The sequence below is a fragment of the Mixophyes fleayi genome, chromosome 8, assembly GCF_038048845.1.
Source record: "Mixophyes fleayi isolate aMixFle1 chromosome 8, aMixFle1.hap1, whole genome shotgun sequence".
Taxonomy (NCBI): Eukaryota; Metazoa; Chordata; class Amphibia; order Anura; family Limnodynastidae; genus Mixophyes; species Mixophyes fleayi.
This window is the reverse complement of record NC_134409.1, coordinates 3,167,799-3,195,590: the sequence shown is the minus strand read 5'-3', so window position 1 is coordinate 3,195,590 and position 27,792 is coordinate 3,167,799. Positions and strand designations below refer to the sequence as shown.

The following is a 27,792-nucleotide window of genomic DNA, read 5'->3' as shown; positions in this document are numbered from 1 at the left end:
TGTATAAGCCATAAAAATATTTTTAAGACACATATAAAAAAATCATAATTTTAATATTATAGTATATAATCTATAGAAAACAATAATATAATATATAAAAAATACTATATATCTATATATATATATCAATACAGATCTGATTTTTGTGCTAACAAATAATACATAATTTGGTTCCGCTAGCTAAATCTGTTAGCTTCATACAATGCGATCAAAGAGCAAAGCGATTGTAGTTACTTTGTATAATTTTCCACTGGTAGTGTTGTAATATCGGAGATTGCATATTCATTTCATTCATAAACATATAGCACGTAACAACTGGGTCATTCATTAGTATATAACAGTAATACATTGTATCAGTTCTGCTGATAGTATCTTAGTAGAATATGTGTTCATATCATTCATGAACTTGCTTTAAAAGCCACTGCTCATTGGTATATGAAACAACAATATTATGTAATAGTAATAATCCAAATATTATTACCTAGGTGGAGGATGCTTAGAAACAAATCTCTCATCAATAAAATAACCACTAACGCGTTTCACTGCAGAATGCTGTTTCCTCAGAGATGTATCTATAACCTGTTGTCAGGACACTGGGTTACTGTTCAGATCTTTTGCTGCACCGACTGGTTAGTTTGCCCTGAGGCAGCCTTATGTGCCAGTCTGGCACACCTGGTATCTCTGCGAGTACAAAATCACCTAGAGAAACATTACATACATATAAACCATACTTTTATTGTAAATGTATATATAACACACAGATTAAAGCACTTTTAGGAACAATTGCACCAAAATTAATGCACAACCTTATCAAAAAGGAGCGTATAGTCAGCATTCTCCCAGAGCGCTGTCCCAGCTGCTGAGCCCATGATCTGCACTCCTACTATCAAGGTAGGGACCAAGCCCAATGTCTCCCCACTTTTGGCAGGTTCACAATGTGGAAAAGTCCATGGAGGCTAGAAGTTCCAATCATCAGCACTATCCACAACCAGTCCAACAGAAGTCTTTTCCCCAGTCAGTTCTATCCAAGAAGACACCTGTTGGGTTAAGGGGTGGGGGTAAAGCCCTCTTTTATTCCTGGTCTGTTTCCCATGGTGGTGTCTGCTGGGTACCTTTTAGATAATTCTGATCAATTGGATTGGCCCCTACTTATTGGAAGAGTTGTCACCTTTGTACCTCATATCAGTGGCAGATCCCCTCCAGCGTTTGGCTCCAAGAATTCTGAGTGTTCATGGTGTTGCACAGTGGCTACTGACTTTACCAGATAAATGATAATCACCCTACTCTCTCTGCATCTTGAGCCATCCCCATATTTAACCCTTTACAGCATTTTCGGGTAATTTAATCCTCTGGCCAAATTGGGGGGCCTATTGTCATCTGGTGACTCTAAGCGACGGTAATTCCTTTAAGGAACATAGTACAGTGAATTGGTGCCTACAGAACCCATCTGACAGCATTTAAGAACTGTGTGCAATACATTACTGAACACATATAACATAACTTACAACATGAACAACATATACGGATTTATGGTAACACCTATTATTTCATAGTAACTAGTGGCATCACGCGGAAACTCCATCCTAGTGACTGGATAGGCTGCATTCTCAGTGATGTCACTGGTTCCTAGTGACTGGATAGGATGCAGTTTCAGTGATGTCACTGGTTCCTAGTCACTGGATAGGCTGCACACTCAGTGATGTCACTGGATCCTAGTGAATGGATAGGCTGCACTCTCAGTGATGTCACTGGATCCTAGTGAATGGATAGGCTGCATTCTCAGTGATGTCACTGAATCCTAGTGACTGGATAGGCTGCATTCTCAGTGATGTCACTGGATCCTAGTGAATGGATAGGCTGCATTCTCAGTGATGTCACTGAATCCTAGTGACTGGATAGGCTGCATTCTCAGTGATGTCACTGGATCCTAGTGAATGGATAGGCTGCATTCTCAGTGATGTCACTAGGTCCTAGCAAATCAACTTCTTGTGAATATTGCTTCCACTGCCTGTACCCTATGTAAGCCACAGGTGTATTCCATGATGTGAATAGATGTGGATTAATGAGTGATTTGTGGCTCTGCAGGTGATACACACCCAGGGGAAGGGGATGAGTTGTATCGTATCCGCCGTCAGCTCCAGCATCCAGCATGGCTCATTCATCTTCGGAGAACAAGAGGTATAGATGCTTCATGTATTAATTGCTAAGACAGAATGTGAGAGGTGACTGAGGCAGGTTAGACACCAGGCAGAACGTGGGTTAGGTGGATGTGTTACCAGCGGCTCCTCATATGGAGGGAACTCTCTTTATAACAATATGTACATTGTGTGATGAGCTATAGGTTAGAGGGGAATATAGACAAATTCTATACAGATTATTTTCACTTTATCACTCTACATTTGTAGTAAAATCAGAGTGTAAATTAGGGTGTTAGACCATAGAAAGTGGACATCTAAATCTATTATGGTCCCAGATATAGAATGATCATCTTACCCCATAGTCCCATAAGTAGCTACATTCCCAGGTGGAAAATCGGGACAAAATAAGCCACACCCTCAATCCACCCAGAAAATAACTGATCTGTTTATGTCCCGCCCCATCCCCACAAGGACACACACCTTCTCTGACATACCACTCCCCTTACCCCACTATAAATGGGCACTGTGCATTCTTTGCTGTGTGTGGCAATGCTTCTTCCTCAGCAGATGTCTAATGATTATCACTATTGGGTTCAAAGACAACAGCGCCCCATATGGACAGATGTCCGCACTGCATCTCTCAGAAGTAGGAAATTATAGAATGTCAAGTACAATAGTGATTTATTCATCTGCAGGAACAGGCATTGGGATAGTAAATGTGTTATTTTATTCTAATATCAATCTGCAGGAGATAGTAATACAGAGATTAGAGGTGGGGGGGGGGGCACTGTCAGAATGATCTGTTCCTATATACTATAGCAGCCATTAAATGTAGCACCTTTGGCTGAAGGTTCCAGACCTGTGTCTTCCACATATTGAGTTATAGACACAGGATGATCCGTGTCCCTGAACACACAGTAGTAGCTCAGGTATTACCCACATGAAGGGATGTTTTGCACACTCAGGCGATCTTCACCCACGTCTCACCTGAGGAGGATATGATGCTGATGCTGCGATTCTACCACTGGCCGGGGGGCAGCACGGCCTGGGCTCCATGGGAGAAGCAGAGGGGCCTCCCGCCACTACTGGCCAGTGAAGAGTGGGCTGCAGCCTGGACTGTTGTCAGACTTACTAGACCACAATCACCAGACACAGGAGCAGGTGAGACAACCAGGATGGTGGATTACCGGCTATAATGCACACAGTCTCAGGAACGCATATGTGTGAAGCTGAGTATGTCACGGGGAATATACTATAAGGTATGGGCTAAATTCACTAAGGTTTTGCTATGTATGGAATTAACAATTACAGCAGTCAAATGCAGAAATGAATTATTCATCATCAATATGTAGTTTTACTAACTGGACGAGAAATTGTGATTTGTTACAAGTAACAAGTATCCCATACTGCCTGTTGCAGAGCAGGTCCCAGAAACGTGTGGTTGACCTGTTCTACATCGCATTGGTAGCATTCACATTATCTGCCTATTATTTCCTTGCATATGTAAGTGCATCTCTCTATGTGCTGCTGTGTCTGTGTGCTGCTGCGTCTGTGTGCTGCTGCGTCTGTGTGCTGCTGCGTCTGTGTGCTGCTGCGTCTGTGTGCTCCTGCGTCTGTGTGCTGCTGCGTCTGTGTGCTGCTGCGTCTGTGTGCTGCTGCGTCTGTGTGCTGCTGCGTCTGTGTGCTGCTGTGTCTATGTGCTACTGTATCTTACCTCTGACGCTCTCCGATTCACCGACTATTCACCTGGAATTAACAACTTTGCCAATATTCTATCTTAATTTGTCACAATTAAAAGAACATTCCAATTCAATACCATATTCTAGCAAATATGATGCCACATCCACTGTTAAGATAATTTTAAATATTTACGATCCAGGCAGCAAAATATTCAGAAAATATTTTTTGAATTCCTCATTTAAAGAAAAAAAAAAATTTCCACCCCCACCATTTTATTCAAGAGCCACTTTTGTGAATTCAGCCCTCTATACGGTTGTAGAGCTCTTACCAGAAGTTCCGTCTGATATTAATAAATAGAAATACGTTGACGCATTAGTTTCGCTGTGATTTGTAGAGTATGATTACCCTTATCACCTCTTCCCACTCCAGAATCCAAGACTTTTCCCGTGCAGCCCCCCTTCTCTGGAACGACCTCCCTCGTTCCATCCGTCTCTCTCCTACTCTGTGCTCCTTCAAACGTGCACTCAAAACTCACCTCTTCCTCAAAGCCTACCAACCCTCTACTTAACCCCCATCTCCTCCCCGTGGCTCGTCCGCCCTTCTCTCCTCTTGCCTCAACTGGCTCCTCTTGTGCCTGGTCTGTTTACCCTCCCTTAGGATGTAAGCTCGTATGAGCAGGGCCCCCTCCCCTCCTGTCTCCATACCTGTTCTTCCGCTCCGTCTTTACTGCATATGACTGGCCCGAGTTTCTGAAGTATTGGTACTTTTTGTTCATTGTTCTGTATGGTTTCACCCTATATAGTCTACTGTTAGTACTGTGTGCGGCGCTGCGGATACCTTGTGGCGCCTAACAAATAAATGATGATAATAATAATCATAATAATAATAATAATATAATTATCAGCAGCCGGTGACAAAAGGATTTTATGTTTTCCAATCTATGTCCTGGACTAAATGATCTTTCTGTAGCTCCAGATTTAGAAGCTGATCAGAGTTATACTATTCGCTATCCACAAGCAGCGCATCCCCCGCCTTGTGTGTACTACACCACAGTATATGCACATGTACATATCACAGTGAATGCAGTATAATCCGCAGTGTGCAGACAATGCTTATTCTCGTTCATTTCATTGTTTTACTTCCATCATCCCCAGATCGCGCTGACCCTGGAAACCACCAGTTTGTGTGGGACACAGGAACCCAGGACCTCCCCCTCTACCACAGCCCAGCGCCCCCGGTCCTCAGTCTACCTGCCATTGTGAGTTTAATGTGGAACACGTATGGTGGATGGGTGGGGAGGCAGTACATGTAATAAACTGTGTGCAGGAACAGACGTCACTGAGAACTACAGACAGTAAGGGGGCACAAAACATATAGGGGTCTATTTATTAAGTGGTGAAGAGCCAAAATGCTGGAGATAACCACAGGTGAAAGGCTCTTTCACTGCATTAACGGAGCTTACCACTGTCCCCATAGACCTTTATGGGTCCACAGCTTTAGTCAATTAACTTTCTTGCAATAAAGTAACAAAATCCCAGGATGGTGTTACTGGTATTTTATAATGGGATCCTGGTTTGCTGGATCCCTCTTCTTTGAAAGTGCACTGTGCATTTGTAACGCTGTCAGTGATTAGCTCATGGAGGATGGGGGGACTTCATCAGGGGGGTCCCAGAGCATTCCCGGCAGAGTAAATTACAGCTGTGTTTCATTATGGATTGATGCGATTTGCAGCAGAGATATTGATTTTCACCAAACACTATTAATACAATCACCCCATAGTTTTGAGTCTTTTTTGGAAATATGAAATGTTGTGCAGAATATCTATAGCACTAGTCCCTGGGGGCCTGTGCACCGAGACCCCCGGGCCGGCTCTAGGTACCCAAAGCTCATCCTGTTCCAGAACCGCTTTGCTGGGACATGTAGTACATTTAGATTCCTGCAGAGAAGGGACCACAGATTGTTATGTAACGGACACTGACAGAGCAATGTTCTGCTTATCCTATATTATACAGTGTCTCCCATGTAGTGTATACAGGGCCGGTGCTAGGGTCCACGGCGCCCTAGGCACTTTTAAAAAAGCGGCGCCAAATCCCCCCCCCCCCCCCCGCAAAAATCGCCGTCCTCCTCTCCTTACCTTGTCTCACCACCGCCGCCTCTCTGCTCCGTCTCCTCCCCTCCACTCACTGACACTAGTAAGTGGAGGAGAGGAGACGGAGCAGAGAGACGGCGGTGGTGACAAAATAGCCTCTTCCCCCCCTCCCCGTCCATCTGATGCTGTGCGGTCGCCGCACAGTTTTAAAGTATTTTAGAATTCTGTGGCGCCCTCCAGAGCCCGGCGCCCTAGGCAAGTGCCTAACCTTGCCTAATGGGAGCGCCGGGCCTGAGTATATACATTCCTTGTCATGTACTAGCTGTATAACGCTATATTGCTTCTATTTATCTTACAAAATGCTACATAAAATAATGGTATCATTTCTCCTCCTGCTCAGCGACTGGACAGGTTTGGGGAGATGTTCGAGCCGTACGGAAACGCCAGGGTGCGTCTTTGTATCTTTAGTTCAACAAAACCTGATTTCCCGTTTCCTCCCGAGTCCCCAAACATAGACAGCGACAGCAACGCAGCCCCGAAGGTAACGTCCGTTCAGTGTGATATGTGAGGGCTGTAACTGGAAATCTGTAATAAGGACTTTTATTGGGTCCCAATTCCTTCACAGAACCTGAGATGTTTTACATTGCACTCACATATGTTATAATATAAACCACACACTATTGATCTCTAGTATCAGTTATTTTGAGCAAAAGTTGCTAAAAGTGCCTATATTTCAATGGGATTACTGACAGGAAGTCTGGTGTACGTAGGAAAATATCTTCCCCCATCAGAACTGATAAGCTCCTGAAAATATTGCATATATATGTGTGGATGGCTTAACAGCTCTTTTAGAGAAGCCAACTTGTATTTTAGACTGCAAGCTCTTTAGATCTGAGACATTTTTCATCATGTTTCTGTTTTCTACATTCTGTAATAATTTCACATTATTGTTATGATTGAGCAAAAAACGTATCAAATATGAATTAGAAATGAGTGAAAATAAGGTGCGCTCTTTTAAATGAATGAAATGTGTACAAGTGAATAAAATCATTTGAGAAAGTGCAGCCAGGACAATTAATACTACAGTGTGAACATATCGTTACAACCTCTATGCAGAATCTTAATGTGAACATCACTGATATAAATGCATCTGTTTTTTTTTTTTACATGACCTGAGATTTTCATGTTTTGTTGACAGCTTTGCCCCAGGATTAATGTAGTACGTTGTTTTTTTTGTATAGGGTGTGTATATCGCCCATTCTCGGAGGAAACCCCTAACAGAGCCTTACTCCTCTAAGGACCTTATTAGGCTCTTCATCCATGGCGCACGCTTCCTTCCTGACGCTGTGACTGTTACTCTTGTAACTGGGAGAATATTCGACAAAAACTTCGACCAGTAAGTGGAATAATAATAATAATAACATTAAAGCATCAGAAAATTACAGAAAAATAATCGTTGTTTTACAGTGGTTAAGTCAAATAATATGTCCAAGAGGAACATGTAATTTATATTATTAATAATGAATGAGGACAGTTGTCAGAGTGTGCTGCTTTCTCCTACCTGTTCTTGCAGCTTTGACTATGTGGTGTTTTAAGCTTAGTTGTTGTTTGTCTGGATCCTGGAATGTTGGTGCCCTGTTTGGAAATGGGATAGTTAGTATTCACCTCCTGGAAAGCCTAGCAACTGCTGAATACTCTTGGCCAGTCTTCTCCCAACCTGCCCAATTTTCAACCAATAACACCCACATCTATATACAGGCCTCCTTCACCCTTCATTGAATTACCAGCGCCCACATTACATTATTAACCCCTACAATATATTAATAGCCCCATCAATTTCACATTACATTAACAATCCTACACATTTAACAAACCCCATATTAAAGCCCTCTCTTATTGCACCATTACATTAATAGCACTTGTGAAACATTAAACAGACACCTTACATTAATATCTCCACAACATTACATTAATACCCCTCTCCCAAATTACATTCATATACTACCACACTTTTCCTGTTCTGCAGAGCTTGCAAGGTGTAAGAAACAGGGTTCTCGGTCTGCCATCTGTATGGGCTGGGGGGTCTGGCACATATGGAGGAGAAGGAGACTGAGAAACAGGAAGGAGGGGGGAGCAGCCAGATCATCATGTTACATGTTACAAATGCTGCGTAATACACGTTATCATCCATACGGTTGTTAGAACAGAGCCTGTTGATAAGAAGGTCTTAGTTAAAGGTTGAAATGGCTCAATGATTGTTATTCACAGAATAACTACCGTGATGGAAAGTATTTTTCCTTGCGCCAAATGAAAATGTCAAGCTTATTATGTCAGAGATTTGTACCCCCCTAAACTTTTTCACCCTTCGCAATGAAAACGCCAATCACCTGCAGGCCGGAAAATTCATACCAGACAAAATACTGAAAAGAGAGATTGAGCATAATGACACATTTACTACAGTGATGTATGTGGCTGTGATGAGAATCGCGCTGACATTTCTGTTTAATATAATAACGTGGCAAATTCTGAGGAGAAAATGTAAAATTGAAGCACAAAACTGGAATAACTTCATCCTGTGTAATAAAAATGCAGCACAATCTAGATGGATTTATGTGTTTACGTTGTAGTAACGTGTGTTGTTATTCATTTGATGGATACATTTTTGTTACTTTGTGTCATGTTACTGTTTGTTTCATGTTTTGATAGAATTGGACCTGACATCTGCACCAGGATAGATTTAAATAGCGACATATTTCAGCCGTTCTACAACTACGCAGTACAGATCAATGTACCAAACATACCTCCTTCCTCCACTCTGTTATTAAAGGTATTCACTATAATTCCTGACTTTAATGCTTTTGTTTTTGGGTCGTGTTGTAGAATTGGCCATTTACATTTAAGGGAAAGCGGCTTCTGCGAGATTTAACCCATTCCACTAACATTGTAAAAGATCCAGTAGGATTTATTTCCTATTTTAAGCCTACAAATTGTCACCACCTCGGAGCATTCAGTTAGAAGCTTATTTTCATATATTAATATTCCGGCCTCCTCTCTCCCAGGTTTATACCATAGACCGCTTCACAAGGGATGTGGGCCTGGTAGGTTGGGCTGCTGTTAATCTGTTTGTGGAGTCTGGAACCCAGAAGGTGCCCAGATCTGATGCGGGAGGAGTACAGGTGAGATCATCCAGACCTGGGCCTGTGTTCAGTTTAATTTTTGCTATTTTAGGATTTAATTAAATGGGTTTTGCACTTTAATTGTGAAATTCTACTAAATTCCCTCCCTTCCTAACACCAGAACATTTGCTGCGTTTAGCATGATCTTCCTCTCTCCTCCACATCTACTGTCCCACTCTGCAAATCCCTACACTGACTCCCCATTACCTCCAGAATCCAATTCAACATACTTACCGTTACCATCAAGGCCCAACTCCTCCCCTATCTCAGACCCGGTTACGTGCTTCTCTCCATATTAGATCAGTCTCTGGACTGCCCCTCTGCTCCTCCCTGGTAACCACCTCTCACTCCTGCCTACAAGACTTCTCCAGTGCTGCTCCCCACTTAGGGAACTCCCTATCGTACCTGACCAGACTCTCTCCCCAATATCCGATCTTTCAGTTGTTCCTTCAAAACCCACATCCACTGTAGTCTATCCTAGCCCCTCTGGGTTACTACAGTCCCAAACTCCCAGCCCCACTAACTCCTATTGTCTCAGCACGGCCCCCTCCCCCTCAGAACCCTCTCTACTCTCTGTCTCACATCTACATCTCCTTTGTCAGCCTCATATGTTCTTGTTCTGTTTTATGTGCAACCCGTATTTTGTATGACTGGAATTCTGACTGTTTTTTAAGTCCTATTTATTCTCTAATTAAATATTGAAATACTAAAGTATTATCATACTTTTGGCCTATGAAACATAGTATTTGATGGCCATTAAGAACCACTTGGCCCATCTAGTCTGCTCATGTTTAAACTGCTCTACTGTATTATCCTCTACCACCTCTGATGGAGGCTATTCCACTTATCCACTACCCTTTCTGTGAAGTCATTTCCTCTGAACCTCCCTCCCCCCGTGTCAGTACATGTCCTCGTGTTCTAATACTTCTCTTCCCCCCAGTGTCAGTACATGTCCTCGTGTTCGAATACTTCTCTTCCTTTGTAGAATGTTTCCCTCCTGCACCTTGTTATAACCCTGAATATATATGACAGTTTCTATCATGTCTCCCCTTTCCCTTCTCTGCTCTAAACTTACATAATAAGATCTTTTAGTCTTTCCAGGTAAGTTTTGTGCTGTAGGCCAGGCACCATTTTAGTTGCCCTTCTTTGTACAGTCTGTAATGTATTTATATCCTTCTGGAGATATGGCCTCCAGAACTGAACACAGTATTCTAGATGAGGCCGTACCAATGACCTATACAGTGGTATTATTACTTCTTACTGCTACTGATTCCTCTCCCTATGTAACCAAGCATCTGACTTACCTTCCTCATTGCTTTGTTACATTACTTACCTGCCTTGTAAGTCACCTGAAATAGTGACTCCTAGATCCCTAAACTCCTCAGTAGTTTCCATTATAGTGTCATTAATACTATATGTAGCCTTTGGGTTTTTAAAACCCAAGTGCATGATTGTGCATTTTTGGCATTAAACTATAGTTACCACACTCTTGACCATTTGTTTTACCCCTTCTGGTGTGTCTACCCTGTTGCATATCTTTGTGTCATCTGCATAAAGACATACTTTCCCTTCAATACCATTTGCAATGTCACCCATAAAGATATTAAAAAGCACTGGTCCAAGTACAGGTCCTTGGGGTTCTCCACTGATAACCTTTCCCTCCTATGAATGTATTACATTTACTATAACTCTCTGTTTTCTATCTTGCATTCAATATCTTAACCATTCCACCATCTTAGAATCCAATCCCAAGTTTTCTAATTTATTGAATAGTCTGTGAAGTAGGACAGTGTCAAAAGTCTTAATAAGGTCCAGATAAGTTACATCTATGCCCCCCCTTTTGATCTATTACTTTAGTCACCCAGTCAAAAAAGTCAGTAAGATTAGTTTGACATGATCCCCCCCCAGTAAATCTTTGCTGTTTGGGATCCTGTAAGTTACTGGATTTGAGATATTCTACAACTCTTTACTTTAAGAGTGTTTCCACCAATTTTCCTACTACTTATGTAAGACTCACTGGGCTGTAGTTATCTGTGTAATATGTGATACAAATAAATAACATACAGTGATATGAAACAGATGGTAAAAGATGAAGAGAGACGCTGGAAGTGGACATTAAAGCATACTTACCTACTTTCTTCAGCTCCCTTCCGGGAGCCAGCCAGTGGAGATGGGCGTGGCGGCCGAAATAGCGTCATTTCGGGCCCGCCCCCTGTGACGGCATGATGCAAATCGCGTCATTTGACAGCGAGGGCGGGGCCAAACGCCGCGATTCACCGGGAATCGCGGCATTTGGGATCTAATTCTGCCCCCTTCACTAGGAAGTGGGGCACTTCCTAGTGAAGTGGGCAGAATTCGGGACATTGCCACACTCACCCTGGAGTCCGGGAGACTCTCGCAAAGTGCGGGAGTCTCCCGGACATTCCGAGAGAGTTGGCAAGTATGCATAAAAGATGAACCTAACACTGTAGGAGTCTTAGAACCCTTTAGACGTGGGTTGAACAAGACAGCAGGTGTCACCTTTGTCACTGACTCCAAGTACATAACACTTCTGCCGTTTGGAAGCGGGAACTGTGAATTCCGCTGCCAGGGTAGCTCAATAGCGCCCTCTTCTGATGATGGGCCGTGGAACTTGTCGTCGATACTCTGCAGCCCTGTGTATTACACACTGTCATTATATTTACAGGTATCGTTAAATGAAGGGGCTCACCAAATCCGTGTGTACCACCGATCACCTCCTACTGATCATCCCTTCTCCGTGGAGTCACTGACCTCGTCAGGATGGTGAGAATAACCAGGAGTTATATCAAACCCTCCAGATCCCAGACTACAACCCCCAACATGATGCTCCGGTGATCAGTCTCGTACTGAAATATCATGATATGGTCTATAATGTGCATCATAATCACACCCTTCTATACTTACACTCATATTTCCCAAAATTACATAGCTTTGATAAGTTGTACATTGGCCACTGTCCCCCACCGCCACTGTTAATGTACAAAGGAAGCCACGACTAACGCTGGGCAGATTAATGGTCAATCCTTGGACAACAGGAGATTCCTCTGATTAAAAACATTTTTTTCTCTTCCTTGATATTTTCTCTTATCCTTTGTGTCTGTGCAGTACGGTGCCGTGCGCCACGTTACTAGTTTGCATTAAGAAAGCTCCTAATGATAGAAGTCAGCATCATGCTGGAGATCTGTCGACCATCGAGCAGTATCCTGAGTACGAGACAGGGGTGTATCTCTCAGATGCGGCACGACCCATCCGGGGGGAAATTCTCCTGTACAGAGCAATGATGAACAGGTAAAGAGGTCTCTGCTGCACTGACTGACCAATAGGAAACACATAACACAATAACCTGACCAATAGGAACCAGATATGACCCACAATGACCCTTTCAATTTGTTTGGTGACTGTCAACCAATGAGAAAGTTAGATCTGATTGGTCTACAGTCAGGCTGCCTCCAGCAATAGTTCATGGTTTATCTCCTCAGAGACTGATATATTCACATTGACATTTCTTTGATATATAACCTCTGTCTGCATTCAGTATATTTCGTGTTTTGCCCACTCGCCCCAATCCTTGGTGGGGGCTTATGACATACATGGCCACTTGGGGTTGGTCTTCCTCTTACCCGCGCAGGTCAGTGGTCCAGGTGAGAGACGTGATCCCTCTGTTGGCCGGCAACTCTCAGCGACTGGTCTCCGACGAGCAGCTCTCTGATTGGGTCCAGAAGACTTTTGCTGAGAAGATGAAAGTCATCCCCCATCCCATGCGCCTGTGTTGTGTCTCCCAGTATAACGTCACGTCAGGAGTAAAGGTGAGGAGAGAATACACAATGTATCCTCTGTGTGTCTGGACTAATGATCTACAGCAACAGTGTTATCAAGGTGACATAATTCAGTTTTATTTCTGCATTTTAGTTCAGTTATAAATAATATACAGAGAGGGCACTCGGATAGTGCAATATATTATTTAATTTGCAGCTACTTGCAGAAATAAATAATGCTGCATATCAGATATTATAAAACTTAAGGCTTCTCTTAAGGGCTTGTGGTCCACGAATGCCTGTAGGTCCATATAGTGTCGTAAAATCAGCAATTTTAATACTTTTATATAAAAAAAAAAAAAAAAACACATACATGAAGTCAATAATAAATTATGATTTATGAAAACTTTGCAAAACAGCTTAAACCATGCAAAATGTATTCACCACTTCGCTCATCTAATATTTACGAATACAAGATGGTAGCGGTGAGCTGTACTAGCCCAATCTGACAGAATGTCCGGGAGCCTCCTGAATTAAGGGGAGACTCCCACAAGAGCAGGCAGTTCTCCCGCAGAGCGTACATGACACCAGTGATGTCCTCAAGCCCCTCAGTGAGGGGAATAATGGGAACTGGGGCTGTGACTGGAGAATTATAGAAGTTGCATATAATAGTCAGTGATTGTTTATAACAAACCCTGCAGCTGGAGCGCCAAGATGAACGTGTTACTTTGTTTCGCTGCAGGTGTCGCTGGACGCAGCCCACAATCTGCCGTGGTCCGGTTTCACTTTTGCTCATATTTGTTTCAACCCTCCCGCTGCATTGTACTATGGGCACCCGTGGACTAAGTACGACCGCCCTGTCTCTGTGGATGAGATTGATTTAGACAGCGACCAGAAATGCCCAGTCTGGCGGGATGGGTACAAGGTGGGTACTCGAGTAATCTATCCATGGCGTCCTAAAGATATACTGCAATAGTGGACGCTGGTTCGGAGGAAGAGATTGATTTGCTTATTTCATCTACCAATCAATGATCCTGCACAGTTACCTGCATTTTATGGAGCCCAAACCAGATTGTTGCAGATCATAATACCATCATGGTCATTTAAGGCATTGTATTTCTTTCCAAATACAGCAAGTAAACGACACAGGACACATGCACAGAACATGCTCATAATTCCAAAGATGCTAAAAGGTGCTACACTGCTGTGCCTAAAATACACAATCCAAAATGCAAATACAGATGCACACTATAAGCACAAAGACCATATTTATACGTAATTAGAGATATCTATGTTACACTCTGCAGTAATATAAACTCTTTAATAGGACTGGAATAAACATCCTGCAGGTCACGTCCTGCTCAGAGTACTGCAGCTCAGGCTGTGTTCATCCTCCTCCATAGCTGTATATTCTTATTTTTCCTCCTCACAGACCTTTACCCACCGAATATTTGATCAATATCTAACAGTGATATTCCACCTACACGAGATTATGACTAAAGAACCAGAGGGCAGCGATCCAGACCCGAAACAGGCCAGGCCGGAGCCCGGGGCGGCGGAAGAGAGTCCGTTTGTGTTTATACCAGGGGCCCAGGCGTGGTCGGCGCTGAGGGTCTTTTACAAAAGTTATTGTAACCTGGGTGTCTACCAGCTGCCCCTGTACCAAGGAACCCCCAGCCTGGTAAGTTAACATTTATATAGAGCCGGGCTGCACAACACCTGGCCCAATTTTTGGATATTCTAATTAAATCACCGACAGGTCACTTAGTGGACTAGTTATTAGACCTGGTATTCCTGGTAATCAGAGATATCCAGAAAAACTGGCCTGTGTCCAGGTGAGATCTGGAACTAGTCTCACTGTACAGCATTACTCCACTCTCCAAAAGGACCTGGGCCCCTTGGCTGCCCAGATGTGGTGTAGACCAGGCCCCATCCTATAGTCTAATGCACAATGTTGGTCTTCCATAGATGCATTATAAGATTGACAAGAATCTAGCACATTTATTTTTTTCTCCCGGTACAATGTATCCGTGTAACAGATCGTGTTTCCTCCTCAGACCGTGTTACATACATTGAGATCAGGAGACTGTGCGGAAAAGTTACAGGAACTGGAGCAGAAAGAAATGGTAAGAGTCCTCCCGATGTAACCATCCTGGCAGTGTCTGGTATTATAGCGCAGTGTAAACACGCCACTCATATGTAGAAGATATACATGTGCTGCAGACAGTTGTAAATCAAATGCAATCCATAAACAATATCCTCAGTATAGATGCATTTATAGGCATTCATTCTAATGGGCATTTATCTCTCTTAAGATCACAAGGCTGACGGGGGCATCTCTGACTGTCCGAATAGCAGATGGACGACGACAGGAAGAACTGTCAAACTGCGGCCCACAGGTTTGTAACCCACGTCCCAGACAATTGTAGAACAGGCTTCATCCCATTGTCCGATGACTGTGGTTACTCGAGCACCGACCCACAATGTCTACACATTTCAGGGTGTTTGCCCACTTCAAGAACACCCCTGTAAAAGTGCCCTCTCCGCCCCTATCTCATCCTGCAGAATGAAATCTTGTTCTACTTCTGTACTAAACCAGGCACCTAATCCTCACTTAGAAAGGAATGCCCCAGATTCACCCAGCTCTTCCCGTTGAGAAGATGCCATCTTGGCTTTCAAGTTATACTCTTAACATGGGCACATTTGGGGATAACCCGGCTTGTGGCAGCAGAGGATGGTTGGGACGTGGGTGGTCATGTTTCTTTATTGTGCTCTTTTCTAGGATATAATTCAAACGTATCTGCCCGCAGATACCATCGACTCATACACGGCACTGCCAAGTGGAAGAAAGTTAACTGAACTTATACCAGCTGGGCACCAAGACGGTTTTAAGAAGCGCCTAATAAAGTGGTACAGAAAGGTATATTGCTCACACGACACCGTGATTGGTAAACAGTATGAATACAATACACTGTGCAACTCAGACTACATACCTTGCCTAGCTTTGCAGTGTGACTGAAGCAAATTATTATAGAATAAGGATTGTATTACACAACTGTGTTATCAGTTTCATGATTGGCACGTCCTACAGAGGATAGGACTGGTTTACATGCAGCATATTTCAAGTTCTGTAGCCGTTTACATGTGAACAAACCGTGATCTCTGCAGCTTTATCAGTGTACTGAAAGCCAACTCTCATGATATCACTGAATTGATTGGCTGTGTTTAGGAATACTGGTGCACTGAGCAGGAGGACTGACCGATCCCTACACCAAACCAGCAACGTTGTCAGTGTCCTGTGTCACAATTTAGCATTCACCAATCATGAGAAACCAAATGGTCTGGGGGAAAGTATGACCCTCTGCACCCCAAGGGTGGAATCAAATATCTTAATTTTATACTGTGCAACATCATACTTATGGTAGAATATAATTTCTATTTCAGTATCTGATATACTACAGACCAGCTACAGAAAAGGATACAGCCCAGCACAGACCAGGCACTGCCACGAGAGACCACCCAGGAGCTGTCCAACCAGACCCCACCGAGCAGAACACTTGAATACGCCCCCAACGTACAACTGGTTACATATAGACAATGGTTGTATCTCTGGTGTATTATCAGAATACAGCGATAAGAAATAACTCCCAAGTGTAAAACCACAGATCATAAACAATCCACAAGACAATGGAAAACCATTTACATCAAACCAATGTTAGCAAGGATTTATAATATAATTCTGTACATATTAACCAATGTGTGAATTAAGGGGAAAATTGTACAGTCCATAAATAATTTATTCCAAGTTTCACATCCTCCCATATTCTTTTACGTTTCATGTATTTTGGGGGGTGCTAGTTTGTGTGGTCTGCTCTGTTCTCCTATGATCATATATACACAGTCAGTGTTACAGAGAACAATGCAAATGACATGGCTTGCTTCTATAGGTCCAGACATCAGATGGGTCCAGGGTAAACAGGTCATAGGCTGATTCAATAAGGAATCCAAAGGTGGGGGGTCGTCTCTGCAGTGGATGAGCTCCTTTCTTCCCACCAATGCTCCAGTTACAATTAGCATTTCATAGCCAGCATCATACAAAGGTTTATTCCCTAACATCAATAACTAGAGTATGCGATCTCTACAGCAATGGAACTGGACAGCTGCTGATGATTAGGGTTTTAATATGATACCTTTCCTATAACCTGAACCTTGAATATCACTTAAGTGTGTGTATATATATATATATATATCTCTATATCAATAATCAATAATAAACCAAATACTATCTGCTCATAAATTAGTGTAACAGAACCAATATGAATTATATAAATAACTAAATGTTGTAATGCGAGTGTGTGCGTATTTTACCGTGCGATCGAACCATGCCACATGGTGTACGGATCGCAATCACACGGCAAAACAATATTAACCAATATACTTTTGTTCATCCAATTCTACGACAGGACTATATTATCCCGTTTCATTTTTTGTTACACACAAGGTTGCTTTGTTTAGATATTTATAACATCACACTACGCAGTGTCCACTTCACTGAGTATTCTGGGTTTATTCAAGCCAGTTCTAGTCTTATTTCCACCTCTGCCATCTTCCATGCTGCCTTGTAGAGCAGCCAGCTCATCCTTCTGGTGGATGCTTAGTTTTAACAAATTGATCTTTAGAACATCTCTCCTAGTTTGCGTGTCACAAGGTAAGGACCATACTGGTACTTCGTGTAAAGCAGTTTCTGCTGGATTGTACATCTCTACAGCAAGGAAAGATACCAAGCGTCACCATGGAGGAGCAATAAAACAAACTAGAGAATAGCATCTTAACTTAGTCACATTTTCAATATAGAATACACACAATTTTTCCTTTGGAAAGCAATGTGAATCTGCTTTCATGTAGCCCAAAAGTAAGTGTCAACTAATTAAAATAAAGTATAAGCTGAAGAGTTCAATACACAATCAGCCAATCAGAAGCTGCTGCTGGTCATTATCACAATTGCAGAGCACCAGCTCTTTGGCTCCATGTGTCCAGGTCTACGTGAGTCAAACACGACCTTTCGATGCTTGGCCTACACTCACGCCTTCTCAGACACAAGTCGTCATAAGAGTACAATATGCAAGAGTCTGCATATAGACATGTACTCTGAGGTATGCATGAACATAAATTTTTTTTGCGCAAAACAAAAATACCATACGTCCAAATCTGCACAAGACGCAATGTGTACAGATTGGTATTAAATACCCAAGTGGAAAATAATCTTTAGGGAAAGGTTCAATGCCAGCAATGAAGCACACCGACATTGCGTTGCCAGCAACTACGGTAAGAATCTACTCAATTTTCCCCGCTCAAGTGAGCGGATATTCCAGCCATAACAGCGACGTGCCTCACACCAAATTGAATCTCCCCTTTGACTCATGTGCATTTAACTAATGTCCAATCGCTGTTACCACCACACACCCATCTAGTCAGACTGACCTAACAGTGTAAAATATTTATAAAAAACGATTCTCTAAAAACCAAAACTACAAATGAAATTGTCAGTTAAGCACAAATCAAAATATATATATTTTGACTGAAATCCGATATCCCTGTTTGTTATTTTCATTGCCATGTGATTCAGCACACCAGCGGGTCATGTGGCTCTGTAGTCACCAATAGGAACACTCTTCATCTCCAGACATACAATGCTACCATGATGCACACCCATGGATACACCTCCAAAGAAAGTGACCCAGAACATTGTACTTTAAGCCAGCAGAGATTAGCCAGTAGGAAGTAAGACAATGCAAATATAAGCTCAAGTGTCAGCTTTGATGAGATTTAAAGATTTCAGACTTTCTGGATCAGTGTTAAAGTGTTTTCAGTCCATCTTGGAAATCAGTTTTAATAACCCACCAGACATTGATGAGGTACGTTAAAGTTTCAGTTGTTAAATTCAGGTCTCCATTTCATCAGACAGACTTTAGCATTTCAAAAGTCAAGATTCATACCAAAAAGAAATACACCCCCCTACAAAAAAATGCTAGTATAACTTGTTTGACACCATTACCTTCCTATAGAAGGTGATCACAGAACCAGCGCAACATAAGTTACGTCAATTGTGCGCATGGATTTATAATTTACAGGAAAAAAAAAATTCAGAACAAGAAATCACCATATTCTATATGAAGAGTTTTGTCTCCTAATCTTTGGATATTCCAAAAACAACTTTAGTTTTCATTGTGGAGCAGCAACACGACAGTGGTTAGTTTCTGGGACTCAGACTGTCTGCTCACACTAAGAACATGTTACAGAGAAGCCATGTCAGATGCAGCCAGACTAACTGCCCCATGTTCACTGCAGCTTCATCCATGACTTATTTGATCTTTGGCAACGCAGGTTTCTTATCAGTGCCAGAATCCTCAACCAGGCAGCAGCAAGACGGCTGCCACCAGCAGGTTGGTGTAGATCCTCCAGATTAGAGTCCACAAAGCAGCTTGGACTCTAAACTACCCTCCTATGACCACCACGACACCCTTTTGATCAGGTTTTGTCTCTGTCTTGCGCAATTGCACAGGTTTATGGACACTGCTTTGAAGTTAGGATCCCCAGACATCCCACATGGCACCAAGATTAACAGTCCAAACTACACAATGAAGAGCTGTAACTGGTTTGCAGAGCTCCTGTGATTTGTTACAGGGAGGGAGGGGGGCGGCGGGGGCGCAACTGAAGTTAGTTTGTCCCCATCTGTACAAGAATCCTCTCAGTTGAGCCCCTGACTAGGACCTGGTATCATGGGACACGGTCACAACCTCCTGTAGGTTTTAGCCAGAACTTCAGGACTGACATCAGCTCAGACGCTGCGCATGTTCTACATCACAATACAGAACTTTTAGTTCTGTTATAGTTGACCCACAAACATTTTACTCCAGTCCTGAAGCCAGATCAGCACATGACAAATAATTGCTTTTTTTTATTCTTTATTTGTATTACAAAAAGATGCTTTGAACCAAAAGTGGGAAAAAAAAAAAAAAAAATACATTTATATACACAAGTCCCTTTTCGATCCATCATACGGTGCTCTCCACTGCCGCAGTCTCCATTGGCGTCTGCGTCTCTGCCTGTGGACGGGAAAGATTACAATCTAAGACGCCATCACTAGAGACAGCCTTATACAATGATACCAGCTGTAGAACCCACCTCTTCAGCCTTCTCCACGTCTTCGTTTGTAGGTACTACAGCGTCCCCGGTGCCACCTCCGTTCTCCACGGGCTCAGACTTACACTTCTTAGCCTCTTTCAGTGGGCTCTCCTCTTCAGGTTTTCGCTTAAGGGAAAGAGCATTTAACATTAGAATTTAGGATGATATCTGGGAAACTGATCCAGTTTAGACTGCAAGAGCTTGGTCGGATTTCAGAGGGACAGAGTACAGCAGGCATCCAACCTACTATGAGGGAGACCTCTACACCCAGTTACCATTCTGGGTCCTAGCTCCCATGCACCAATGTTAGAGATTTACCTTCTTTCTGACGAGATGAGAGATGTCAGAAACACAGTTTGTGACAGGAACCGTACAGTCCGCACTCAGCTCAGCTGCGGTCTGTAGAAAAGAAAACTGGTTTATACAAATGCTGTTTTACTAGACGAAAAGGAAAGTCTCAGACCAAGAATGTAACTTACTGATGTAGGAGTGCCGCCGTTCTTTTTAGTAAAAGCTGAAGATCCTGCAATCTGTCATGGAGGAAATGTATTACAGTAAATTATAAGAATCTAAGACATTGAATAGCAGATATGGCAAGTCAGTGTTTGACCCTCTTACCCACGCCCCAAAATAAAGCACACAGACCAACTGGTTACACAGTGGCTTTTCTGGAGAGCCCAGTGAGAAGTTGCTGTTTAGTTTTGGGCAATTTTGGATCAAATACGTCAGTCTTATCACTACTGTGCGGTCAGGTTACGGTGTACGATCATGATTTGTGCAATGGATTAAGCAACATGGAATCTACCACAGGTCCATATAACCACATTATATACACCTCAAGTGATAGTACATAGAATCACTCTCCCAGTGTCCCAACAGGGCTAGATGAGGAGTCGTCTTGTCATTTTATTCCAGTATCCACAGACCAGTCTGTTCCTCTGGCTCTAGCCCAGAAGAGATCCCATTAGAGGTGTTGAAACTCAGTCATTACTATAGTCCAGGTTTAGTCATGTTGGACGATCAAAACACGACCATGTAACCCTCATGACTGGCCAATTGCCCAAGACGACCTTTCACGTCACAGTAATATACATCAGTCAAAATCTGCAAAAGATTTTACTAACCAGGGTTTCTTTAAGAGCTTTTTCTGTCAAATCTGCAGTTTTCTGTGCTTCTTTGGAGTCTTCGATCTTCTCCTTTATATCTGGGAGAAGCCCCTTTAATTCCTCCATTTCTTTCTGAAGTTCATCTGGAGATCCTGTAGCCTTCTCCAACTGCTCTGTGAGCACAGCTGTGGGATGGAGAGCAAGGGTCACCTTATCACAGAAGGTCAAGTGTACAAATAGTCCTTCACCTGCTGGTGTTCAGAGCACAGAGGATTCTGTATGCCAGGAACTCATGTTATAGTTTAATTGCAAACACAACATCCTCTATAGAACGTGCTCAACCACCAGCAAGTCCAGTTCACTTACCCACTCTCTTCTCGATCACATCAATGGACTGTGTGAAGTGAGATATTGCCTCCTCGTGTTTGCTGCTATACTGATAGGCCAGGCCCAGCTGGTAGTTAGTCTCTGCAAGCAGCCGGTCATGTTCCTCCATGTGCTCCTTCTGGATATTCAAGCATGCAAGAAAGTCTTCCACTGCCTGGCTGTAGTTCTCTGTAGAGTACACATCATAGATTACTCCTCCATGACAGGACTGCAGGGGCATTAGTATATGAACCAGTTTTTCCTCCAGTCAGTCTCATCCTACACTCAGCCATGAGGACCGAAGACCTGATGTGTTTACTTACCTGACTCAATGCTGACTTCTCCCAGTTTTAGATGTGCTTGAGCAGCCTTCAATTGTGATGCCTTGTCCTGTTGCCTGCAAATAAGTGACCATATTGTAACTAGAGGCCTTCACCATACTCCCTTGTACAGGAAGCCTTGTTAGATCCCCAGAACTGTGGCTATGCATCTTAAGAGGTTTTGGATATTGAGAGGACTCCCCACATGTGAATTACAGCATATTGCACAACTGCATTGAATAATAGCTCATATACTGCTTGAATGGTAAGTTTTGGATATATTCTAGATCAGAGGTTGGCTCCATAAGGCTGCTATACCAGGCTAACCTGTGGGCCCTTCAGCCATTGCAGAACAGAACTACTTAGTTAGATGCCTAAACTATTGTTACATTTACCAAGAACATACCTTTTATATATTATCTTAGAGAGATCCAACATCTCCCAGGCCAGCTGCAGATTACCAACATCATCCTCTTCATTCTCCTAAGAGGAAGTGACATTTGTTAGACTTTATAGTATTTCGCAGCATAATCAGTATTTCTATTCCATCAATGGGCTGCTCTATATCTTGCTTTGAGAGGAGTTAGGACCAGTCACATTGCTGACCATGAGGCAGTACATGGTATAGAGATTTTCACAGGTAGATATTGGAGGTTGCGGCAGCTACACTGAGATAGCAGGAATGTTAGAGCCACACAACTTATAGTCAGACATCTGGAGCAAACTTCCCTTTGTAGTCACCATCTTTAAACAGATTACATATAGTCAATCTACCCTGCCTGGCAGGACACCTCTGTCTAGCACTGCTGGTCAGGTTCATACTACTCACCTTCTCCTCTGTGCCTTCATTTTCTTCAGATTCTTCTCCTTCATCTGTAAGAGAAGAGAATGCATCATCTTTATGTTCTAGAATAGAAACTAGAGACAAGAAACAAGAGTAGAGCCGCTTGCATGCCATCAGGCTAGTTCCTGGTCATGGTGATAGAATTGTGCCACCAACACCAGACTGGGTGAAGTAGTGAATAGACTGGTGGCCTCAGATTCAGGTGCAGAAACTCCAGATCATCACTGCCAGATCAGTTTGACTGTAGCTTAGGGCTCTGTAGGCAAACATTCAGTATTCATGTGAAACAGGAAGACTAGAATCATCAGCACCTCATGACACCCAAATACATAACATTGGACTTGGTTACCTTCTTCATCCTCCATAGTTTCCTCGTCGCCTTCGGCCTCCTGCTCTTCTTCAGCAGATTCTTCTTTTGGAGCAGCTTCGTCAGTCTTGGTTGGAGGCTCAGACACATCCTTGGCAGCCTCAGTTTTGTCTGCTGGTTTCTCTTCTGCATCCAGTGTAGAGTCTGCTTCTTTCTCCTCAGTCTTCCCTTTAGCATCATCTGTAACTTCAGTTTCTTTTACTTCTCCCACAGACTCATTGGAGGTCTCCATATTACCAGCTTCTACTTTGGCCTCCTCAGTTTTACTAGCTTCACTTTCAGTCTCCTTCTCGGCCTTGTTTTCAGGAGTTTCTTCAGCCTTCTCTGTTTTAGTACTTTCTTCAGCCTCAGTGGGTTTATCACACTCCATATCAAGATCACTGTCTTCCTTGGCCACCTTCTCAGCTTCTACTTCAGCACCCTTTTCATCTGATGCACCATTTTCTTTGTCTTTTGCCCCTTTTCCATCAGCGCCCTTCTCAGCTTTTCCATCAGCGCCCTTCTCAGCTTTTCCATCAGCGCCCTTCTCAGCTTTTCCATCAGCGCCCTTCTCATCATTTGCACCTTTTTCTTCAGCACTTTTATCATCCTTCATCTCTTTTCCATCAGCAATTTCCTCATCTTTTCCTTCAGCCTTTGGTTCTTCAGTTTCTCCGTTCTTCTCCGGCTCTTTTCCAGATTTGTCTTCCTTTTCTGCCATTGCATCATATACCTGCTCTCTTAACAGCTCCCTTTCTTTCTCTAGATGTTTATGGAGAGAAATTCTTCTATTTTAGTGACAGCTATGAGACCATCAATAAACGGCTTCATCAAGTTTAGATGTCAGCTAGTGGAGACTCACATTACATGCAGTTTAAGCACCATAGTAAGACAGTTTAACAGTTAATATGGTCACATTGCATCCATCATATACAATAGTACTCCTTTCCTATGCAGGACCTACAACATAGGAAGCCGGAGTTTGGCATCTTTTTGCTGGTTGGTCTTTATTCCAGTGTAGAGATGGTACCACTGTCAGCAGTGTCGCAGAGTATTCTGTATCCAATGTTACATGTACTCAACACCCCAGGGCAGCACAAGTAATAAGATACAGGTTTATAGTACACACAAATGTGGTTCTATCTTTAACAAATTGCCAGATACTGACCCCATAGTCTGACAAGCTGATCTAGCAATATATAACAATCAGTCTGTAGTCTAGTTAAGTTGCTTAGTTGTCAATCTGCCCATTAAGAGTAATACTGCCAGGAAGTCTCCATTGTGTTTATTTAGCATTCAGAATGCAGCCATGAAGACATCTAAATCTTTAAGGGCTATTTCACAATAAGATGATTTTACAATTAATAGCTTTGTACAACAGACCTGAACACAAAACATTTTACTCACCAAGTAGAAGTGCCAGAATACAAGTAGTTAATCCAATATCAAAATGCAGGGGCAGAAACTGAGCAGCCAAACACTGTTGTACAGTAAACCCCCTCCCCCAATGGATAACCATATCCAGACCAGCCTTTATATGGTTTGAACTTGATCTCTGGACATGGCGACACATACCAGCTAGGTCAGAAGCACTAGGGACAGTGGGGTCTTCCTCTTTTTCACCATCTTCCTCTTCATCCTCAGGAATCCCTTCCAAGGCATTACCCAGAACACCATTCTCCATTCTGTTCAGAAACACAAGTGATGATTGGATGGTTATTCTAACGTTTACCGCTGCAGCTTTCTTGTCAATAGCAACAAGTGAAGCCAACATCTGTAGACTAATGCAATGTCAGATGGGCTAGGCTTACCGTGCCAGCTCCAGGAGAGCCATCCCATAGTAGTAAAAGGCATCTGCACACTGGTCTGCAGTCTCACCATACTTCTTACCTCTGTAATAGAGCTCATTATATACCACATCATGCATGATATAATAGGAATTAAGAGGTGGCCCTATCACTCAACTGATTATGATCAGTTGACGTTAATATTTCCATGTGGCCTTATGCCTGAAAGACATGAAACAGTTTGTCTTTTTTGCACAAGGTTATTTCCTTGGCAATGCAGACAACACTACACTGGCATTTCCCAGATCAGGGAAAGCAGACAAGCTTGTTAGGCGACACTAGCTTTGGGTGGAGTTATAGTAACAAAACAAGCCCCCAGGGTAATGCTGAGTGTGGAGTATGAGAAGCTACCTCTAAAATGGCCTTGGGATAAAGCAGTTTGCATGGCTACAACCAAAATGATTGGCCAGGAAACTGCTGCATGATATGCTAAGGAACAAAGCAGATCTTCTATAAACATCTAGGTAGCCAATCAAGTGCTGTATGATTGAAAGGTAGTTTGTTGCATTTGAAAACACAAACTAATCAATGCCTCGGGTTCTATTGCACTCATTGGGTTAGACATTTTGTACTTACAGAAGGCTGCTAGCTTCCTGGAACGCATTCACGGCAGAACGGATGTCCTTCATGACCAGGTTTCTGCTGCCGACACCCATAAGTCTTTTGGCTTCATTGTCCACATCATTACTGCAGGTCAGAAGAAGTTTTTATATAGATTGGACATGTAGACTTGGAGGCTACTATGCACACGTCAGATATGGCTTACCCATCAGCTTGTTCAGCAGAGGTTGAGGGTGCAGGGACTTCTTCCATCCTGAAAAATATTCAGTCAGATTTATCCCAAATTTGTATAGGTTTACACTAGCCAGGGGCAGAGCAATGCATGTGCTATGACAGGACATACTAACTACCACATAGTGGACAAGTAGTGCTTAACACCTTGGCATCTACTACCATGGATTGGCAGAAGACAGGAAAATCAGTAAAGTACAGTATACATTTTAATTTTCTGCAACAGCCCCTCAACAGAAGAATCACTTCCCAAAGGTTATTAATCTATGGGCAGCATGGTGGATCAGTGGTTAGCACTTCTGCCTCACAGCACTGGGGTCATGAGTTCAATTCCCGACCATGGCCTTATCTGTGTGGCATTTGCATGTTCTCCCCATGTTTGCGCAGGTTTCCTCCGGGTGCTCCAGTTTCCTCCCACACTCCAAAAACATAATAGTAGGTTAATCAGCTGCTAACAAATTGACCCTAGTCTGTGTCTGTTTGTTAGGGACTTTAGACTAAGCCCCAATGGATCAGGGGCTGATGTGAGCGAGTTCTCTGTACAGCGCTGCAGTATTAGTGGTGCTATATACATAAGTGGTAATAGTGCATTAAAAAAACATAACCTAAGTGAAATTGTAGGAAGTGATGAAGTATTACACTAGGTGACAGCAGTGTCAGCTTTCATGTCAGATTTAAAGCCGTGTACCACACATGAACTACTTTTTTGATAGGGAATTGTAACAGATGTTGTTTGAAACCAGGATATCCATAATTAGAGTACACACCAGACACAAGAATAGGTCAGGTGTCAGACTGCAGGGGCACAGTGTGGCTGGGGGAGCACAGTATAAAGGGGACGAGGCACCTTTATAAACAGCCCAGAAGTGATGTGCCAGAAGTGTGGAGTATGACAGCACTGTACCAGGACCCTCAGGCAGTATTACAGGACCAGGCAGTGTAAGAACTTCCCATAGCCAGATTGTGAGTGTCCCATCAGAGGTGAAACACTGGGGGCAGCTTTAATAGGGACATTGATGTCACCAAGGTACACGAGCAGGTCATGGGTTTTGGAGGAGGAAAAACCAAATCCAGAGGATAATAATTAATTAGACAGTGGGCTATCCACCATACATTAGGGGGGGGGGGGGGGAAGGATGTGCTTGTGGAGACAGATCAGGGGGTCATACATGTGGATGAGTTATCTGACAAGGGAGAGAGACATACATTAAAAAGGAGGGGAAAATCTGACACAGGAGGTCAGTACATACATTGGAGGGGGGGGGGGGGTCAGGTCAGGTCAGTATGTACATTGGGGGTCTGTGACATGAGGTTGGAGGGGATCAGTACATACATTGGGGGACTGACAGATGAGGTCTGTACATATATTATATATATATCTATGAATGAGAGAGAGAGAGAGAGAGAGAGAGAGAGAGAGAGAGAGAGAGAGAGAGAGAGAGAGAGAGAGAGAGAGGTACTTGCTCAGTGACCCTTGAAGGTTTTTTTGCAGGTTCTCTTTTGCAGGATTATTTATTCTAATTAAGAGCCCTGCCTATGGGGCCCCCTTGCCCGTTGGAATCATGCCCAATGGAAGAGATAGCCCTGCCCGGACCTTAGTGTTCGAGTCTGTGGTAATTTGGCGCCAAACCTGTCACCAGGACACAAAGCGCCGCGCGCCAGGGTCCCAGCATCCAATCAGGAGCCGAGGTGCCGGTGGGTCTGTCAGCAGCAGCCAATAGGATTCCGCGCTGCGGCCCTGTTACTGGGACAGACACTGCTACAAGCCGGGAACCTGAACCGGCCACAACCCGTCTGACAGGACCGGAGATCGCGGCTCATCCCGGCGTCTGGCGCTCAGTCAGCCCGGCCGTGTGAGATCCCACTCCGCCCAGTGTTACCTTTCAGTCTCCGCTGGGACCGGCACAGTCTCCTCGGCCATGGTGATCCGCACACTGACAGCAAGGAGACCCGAATGAGAAGAGAGAGAGAAGCGGCAGCTCGTATCCCCCGCTGCCGGGAGCCGGTCTTATACCCGCCTACAGCTCGGACACGCCCACACAGGCTCCGGACGCGCCCACACAGGCTCTGGACACGCCCTTCTGCTTCCGGTGACCTCTCACCTCTCTTTCCCGCCCTCCGACTCTG

General features: G+C 43.4%; 3 protein-coding genes across 3 annotated transcripts in view; 1 reads left to right on the top strand and 2 right to left on the bottom strand.

Moving 5' to 3' along the window:
• The window catches only part of TMEM69 (transmembrane protein 69), a 58,994-nt gene extending 47,732 nt beyond the window's left edge, over window positions 1-11,262 (bottom strand). Inside the window, exon 1 of the mRNA XM_075181654.1 lies at window positions 11,214-11,262. The gene's annotated coding sequence lies outside the window, so the exon portion shown is untranslated. The remainder of the gene's footprint in view (window positions 1-11,213) is intronic.
• The window catches only part of CCDC17 (coiled-coil domain containing 17), a 40,968-nt gene extending 24,232 nt beyond the window's left edge, over window positions 1-16,736 (top strand). The window contains exons 17-32 of the mRNA XM_075181651.1: window positions 2,086-2,178; window positions 3,104-3,299; window positions 4,973-5,076; window positions 6,308-6,448; window positions 7,149-7,303; window positions 8,614-8,734; window positions 8,967-9,083; window positions 11,770-11,867; window positions 12,210-12,392; window positions 12,733-12,910; window positions 13,602-13,784; window positions 14,292-14,540; window positions 14,917-14,985; window positions 15,175-15,258; window positions 15,642-15,779; window positions 16,304-16,736. Of these exons, the coding sequence (XP_075037752.1) occupies window positions 2,086-2,178; window positions 3,104-3,299; window positions 4,973-5,076; window positions 6,308-6,448; window positions 7,149-7,303; window positions 8,614-8,734; window positions 8,967-9,083; window positions 11,770-11,867; window positions 12,210-12,392; window positions 12,733-12,910; window positions 13,602-13,784; window positions 14,292-14,540; window positions 14,917-14,985; window positions 15,175-15,258; window positions 15,642-15,779; window positions 16,304-16,420 (2,226 nt within the window). The 3' untranslated portion in view covers window positions 16,421-16,736. The remainder of the gene's footprint in view (window positions 1-2,085; window positions 2,179-3,103; window positions 3,300-4,972; window positions 5,077-6,307; window positions 6,449-7,148; window positions 7,304-8,613; window positions 8,735-8,966; window positions 9,084-11,769; window positions 11,868-12,209; window positions 12,393-12,732; window positions 12,911-13,601; window positions 13,785-14,291; window positions 14,541-14,916; window positions 14,986-15,174; window positions 15,259-15,641; window positions 15,780-16,303) is intronic.
• A 3,071-nt stretch (window positions 16,737-19,807) lies between these two features.
• On the bottom strand, window positions 19,808-27,718 carry NASP (nuclear autoantigenic sperm protein). Its single transcript, XM_075181642.1, has 15 exons — window positions 27,546-27,718; window positions 25,640-25,687; window positions 25,450-25,560; window positions 24,838-24,918; window positions 24,602-24,711; window positions 23,030-23,788; window positions 22,666-22,709; window positions 22,243-22,319; window positions 21,840-21,913; window positions 21,517-21,705; window positions 21,169-21,335; window positions 20,524-20,574; window positions 20,363-20,443; window positions 20,045-20,170; window positions 19,808-19,965 (listed from the first exon to the last, which is right to left on the bottom strand). The coding sequence occupies exons 1-15, from the start codon at window positions 27,584-27,586 to the stop codon at window positions 19,915-19,917; spliced, it is 2,010 nt and encodes a 669-aa protein (XP_075037743.1). The 5' UTR covers window positions 27,587-27,718; the 3' UTR covers window positions 19,808-19,914.
• Window positions 27,719-27,792: the final 74 nt, after the last annotated feature.

Bases quoted from the DNA above. Each gene is read 5' to 3' on its own strand.
- NASP (XM_075181642.1), bottom strand. From the start codon at position 27,586: ATGGCCGAGGAGACTGTGCCGGTCCCAGCGGAGACTGAAAG. The intron at 24,712-24,837 runs GTAAGCCTAGCC...GTTTCTGAACAG, and splicing joins GCTCTCCTGGAGCTGGCACG to AATGGAGAATGGTGTTCTGG. The intron at 19,966-20,044 runs GTGGGTTCTACA...TCCCGTCCACAG, and splicing joins ACGTGGAGAAGGCTGAAGAG to GCAGAGACGCAGACGCCAAT.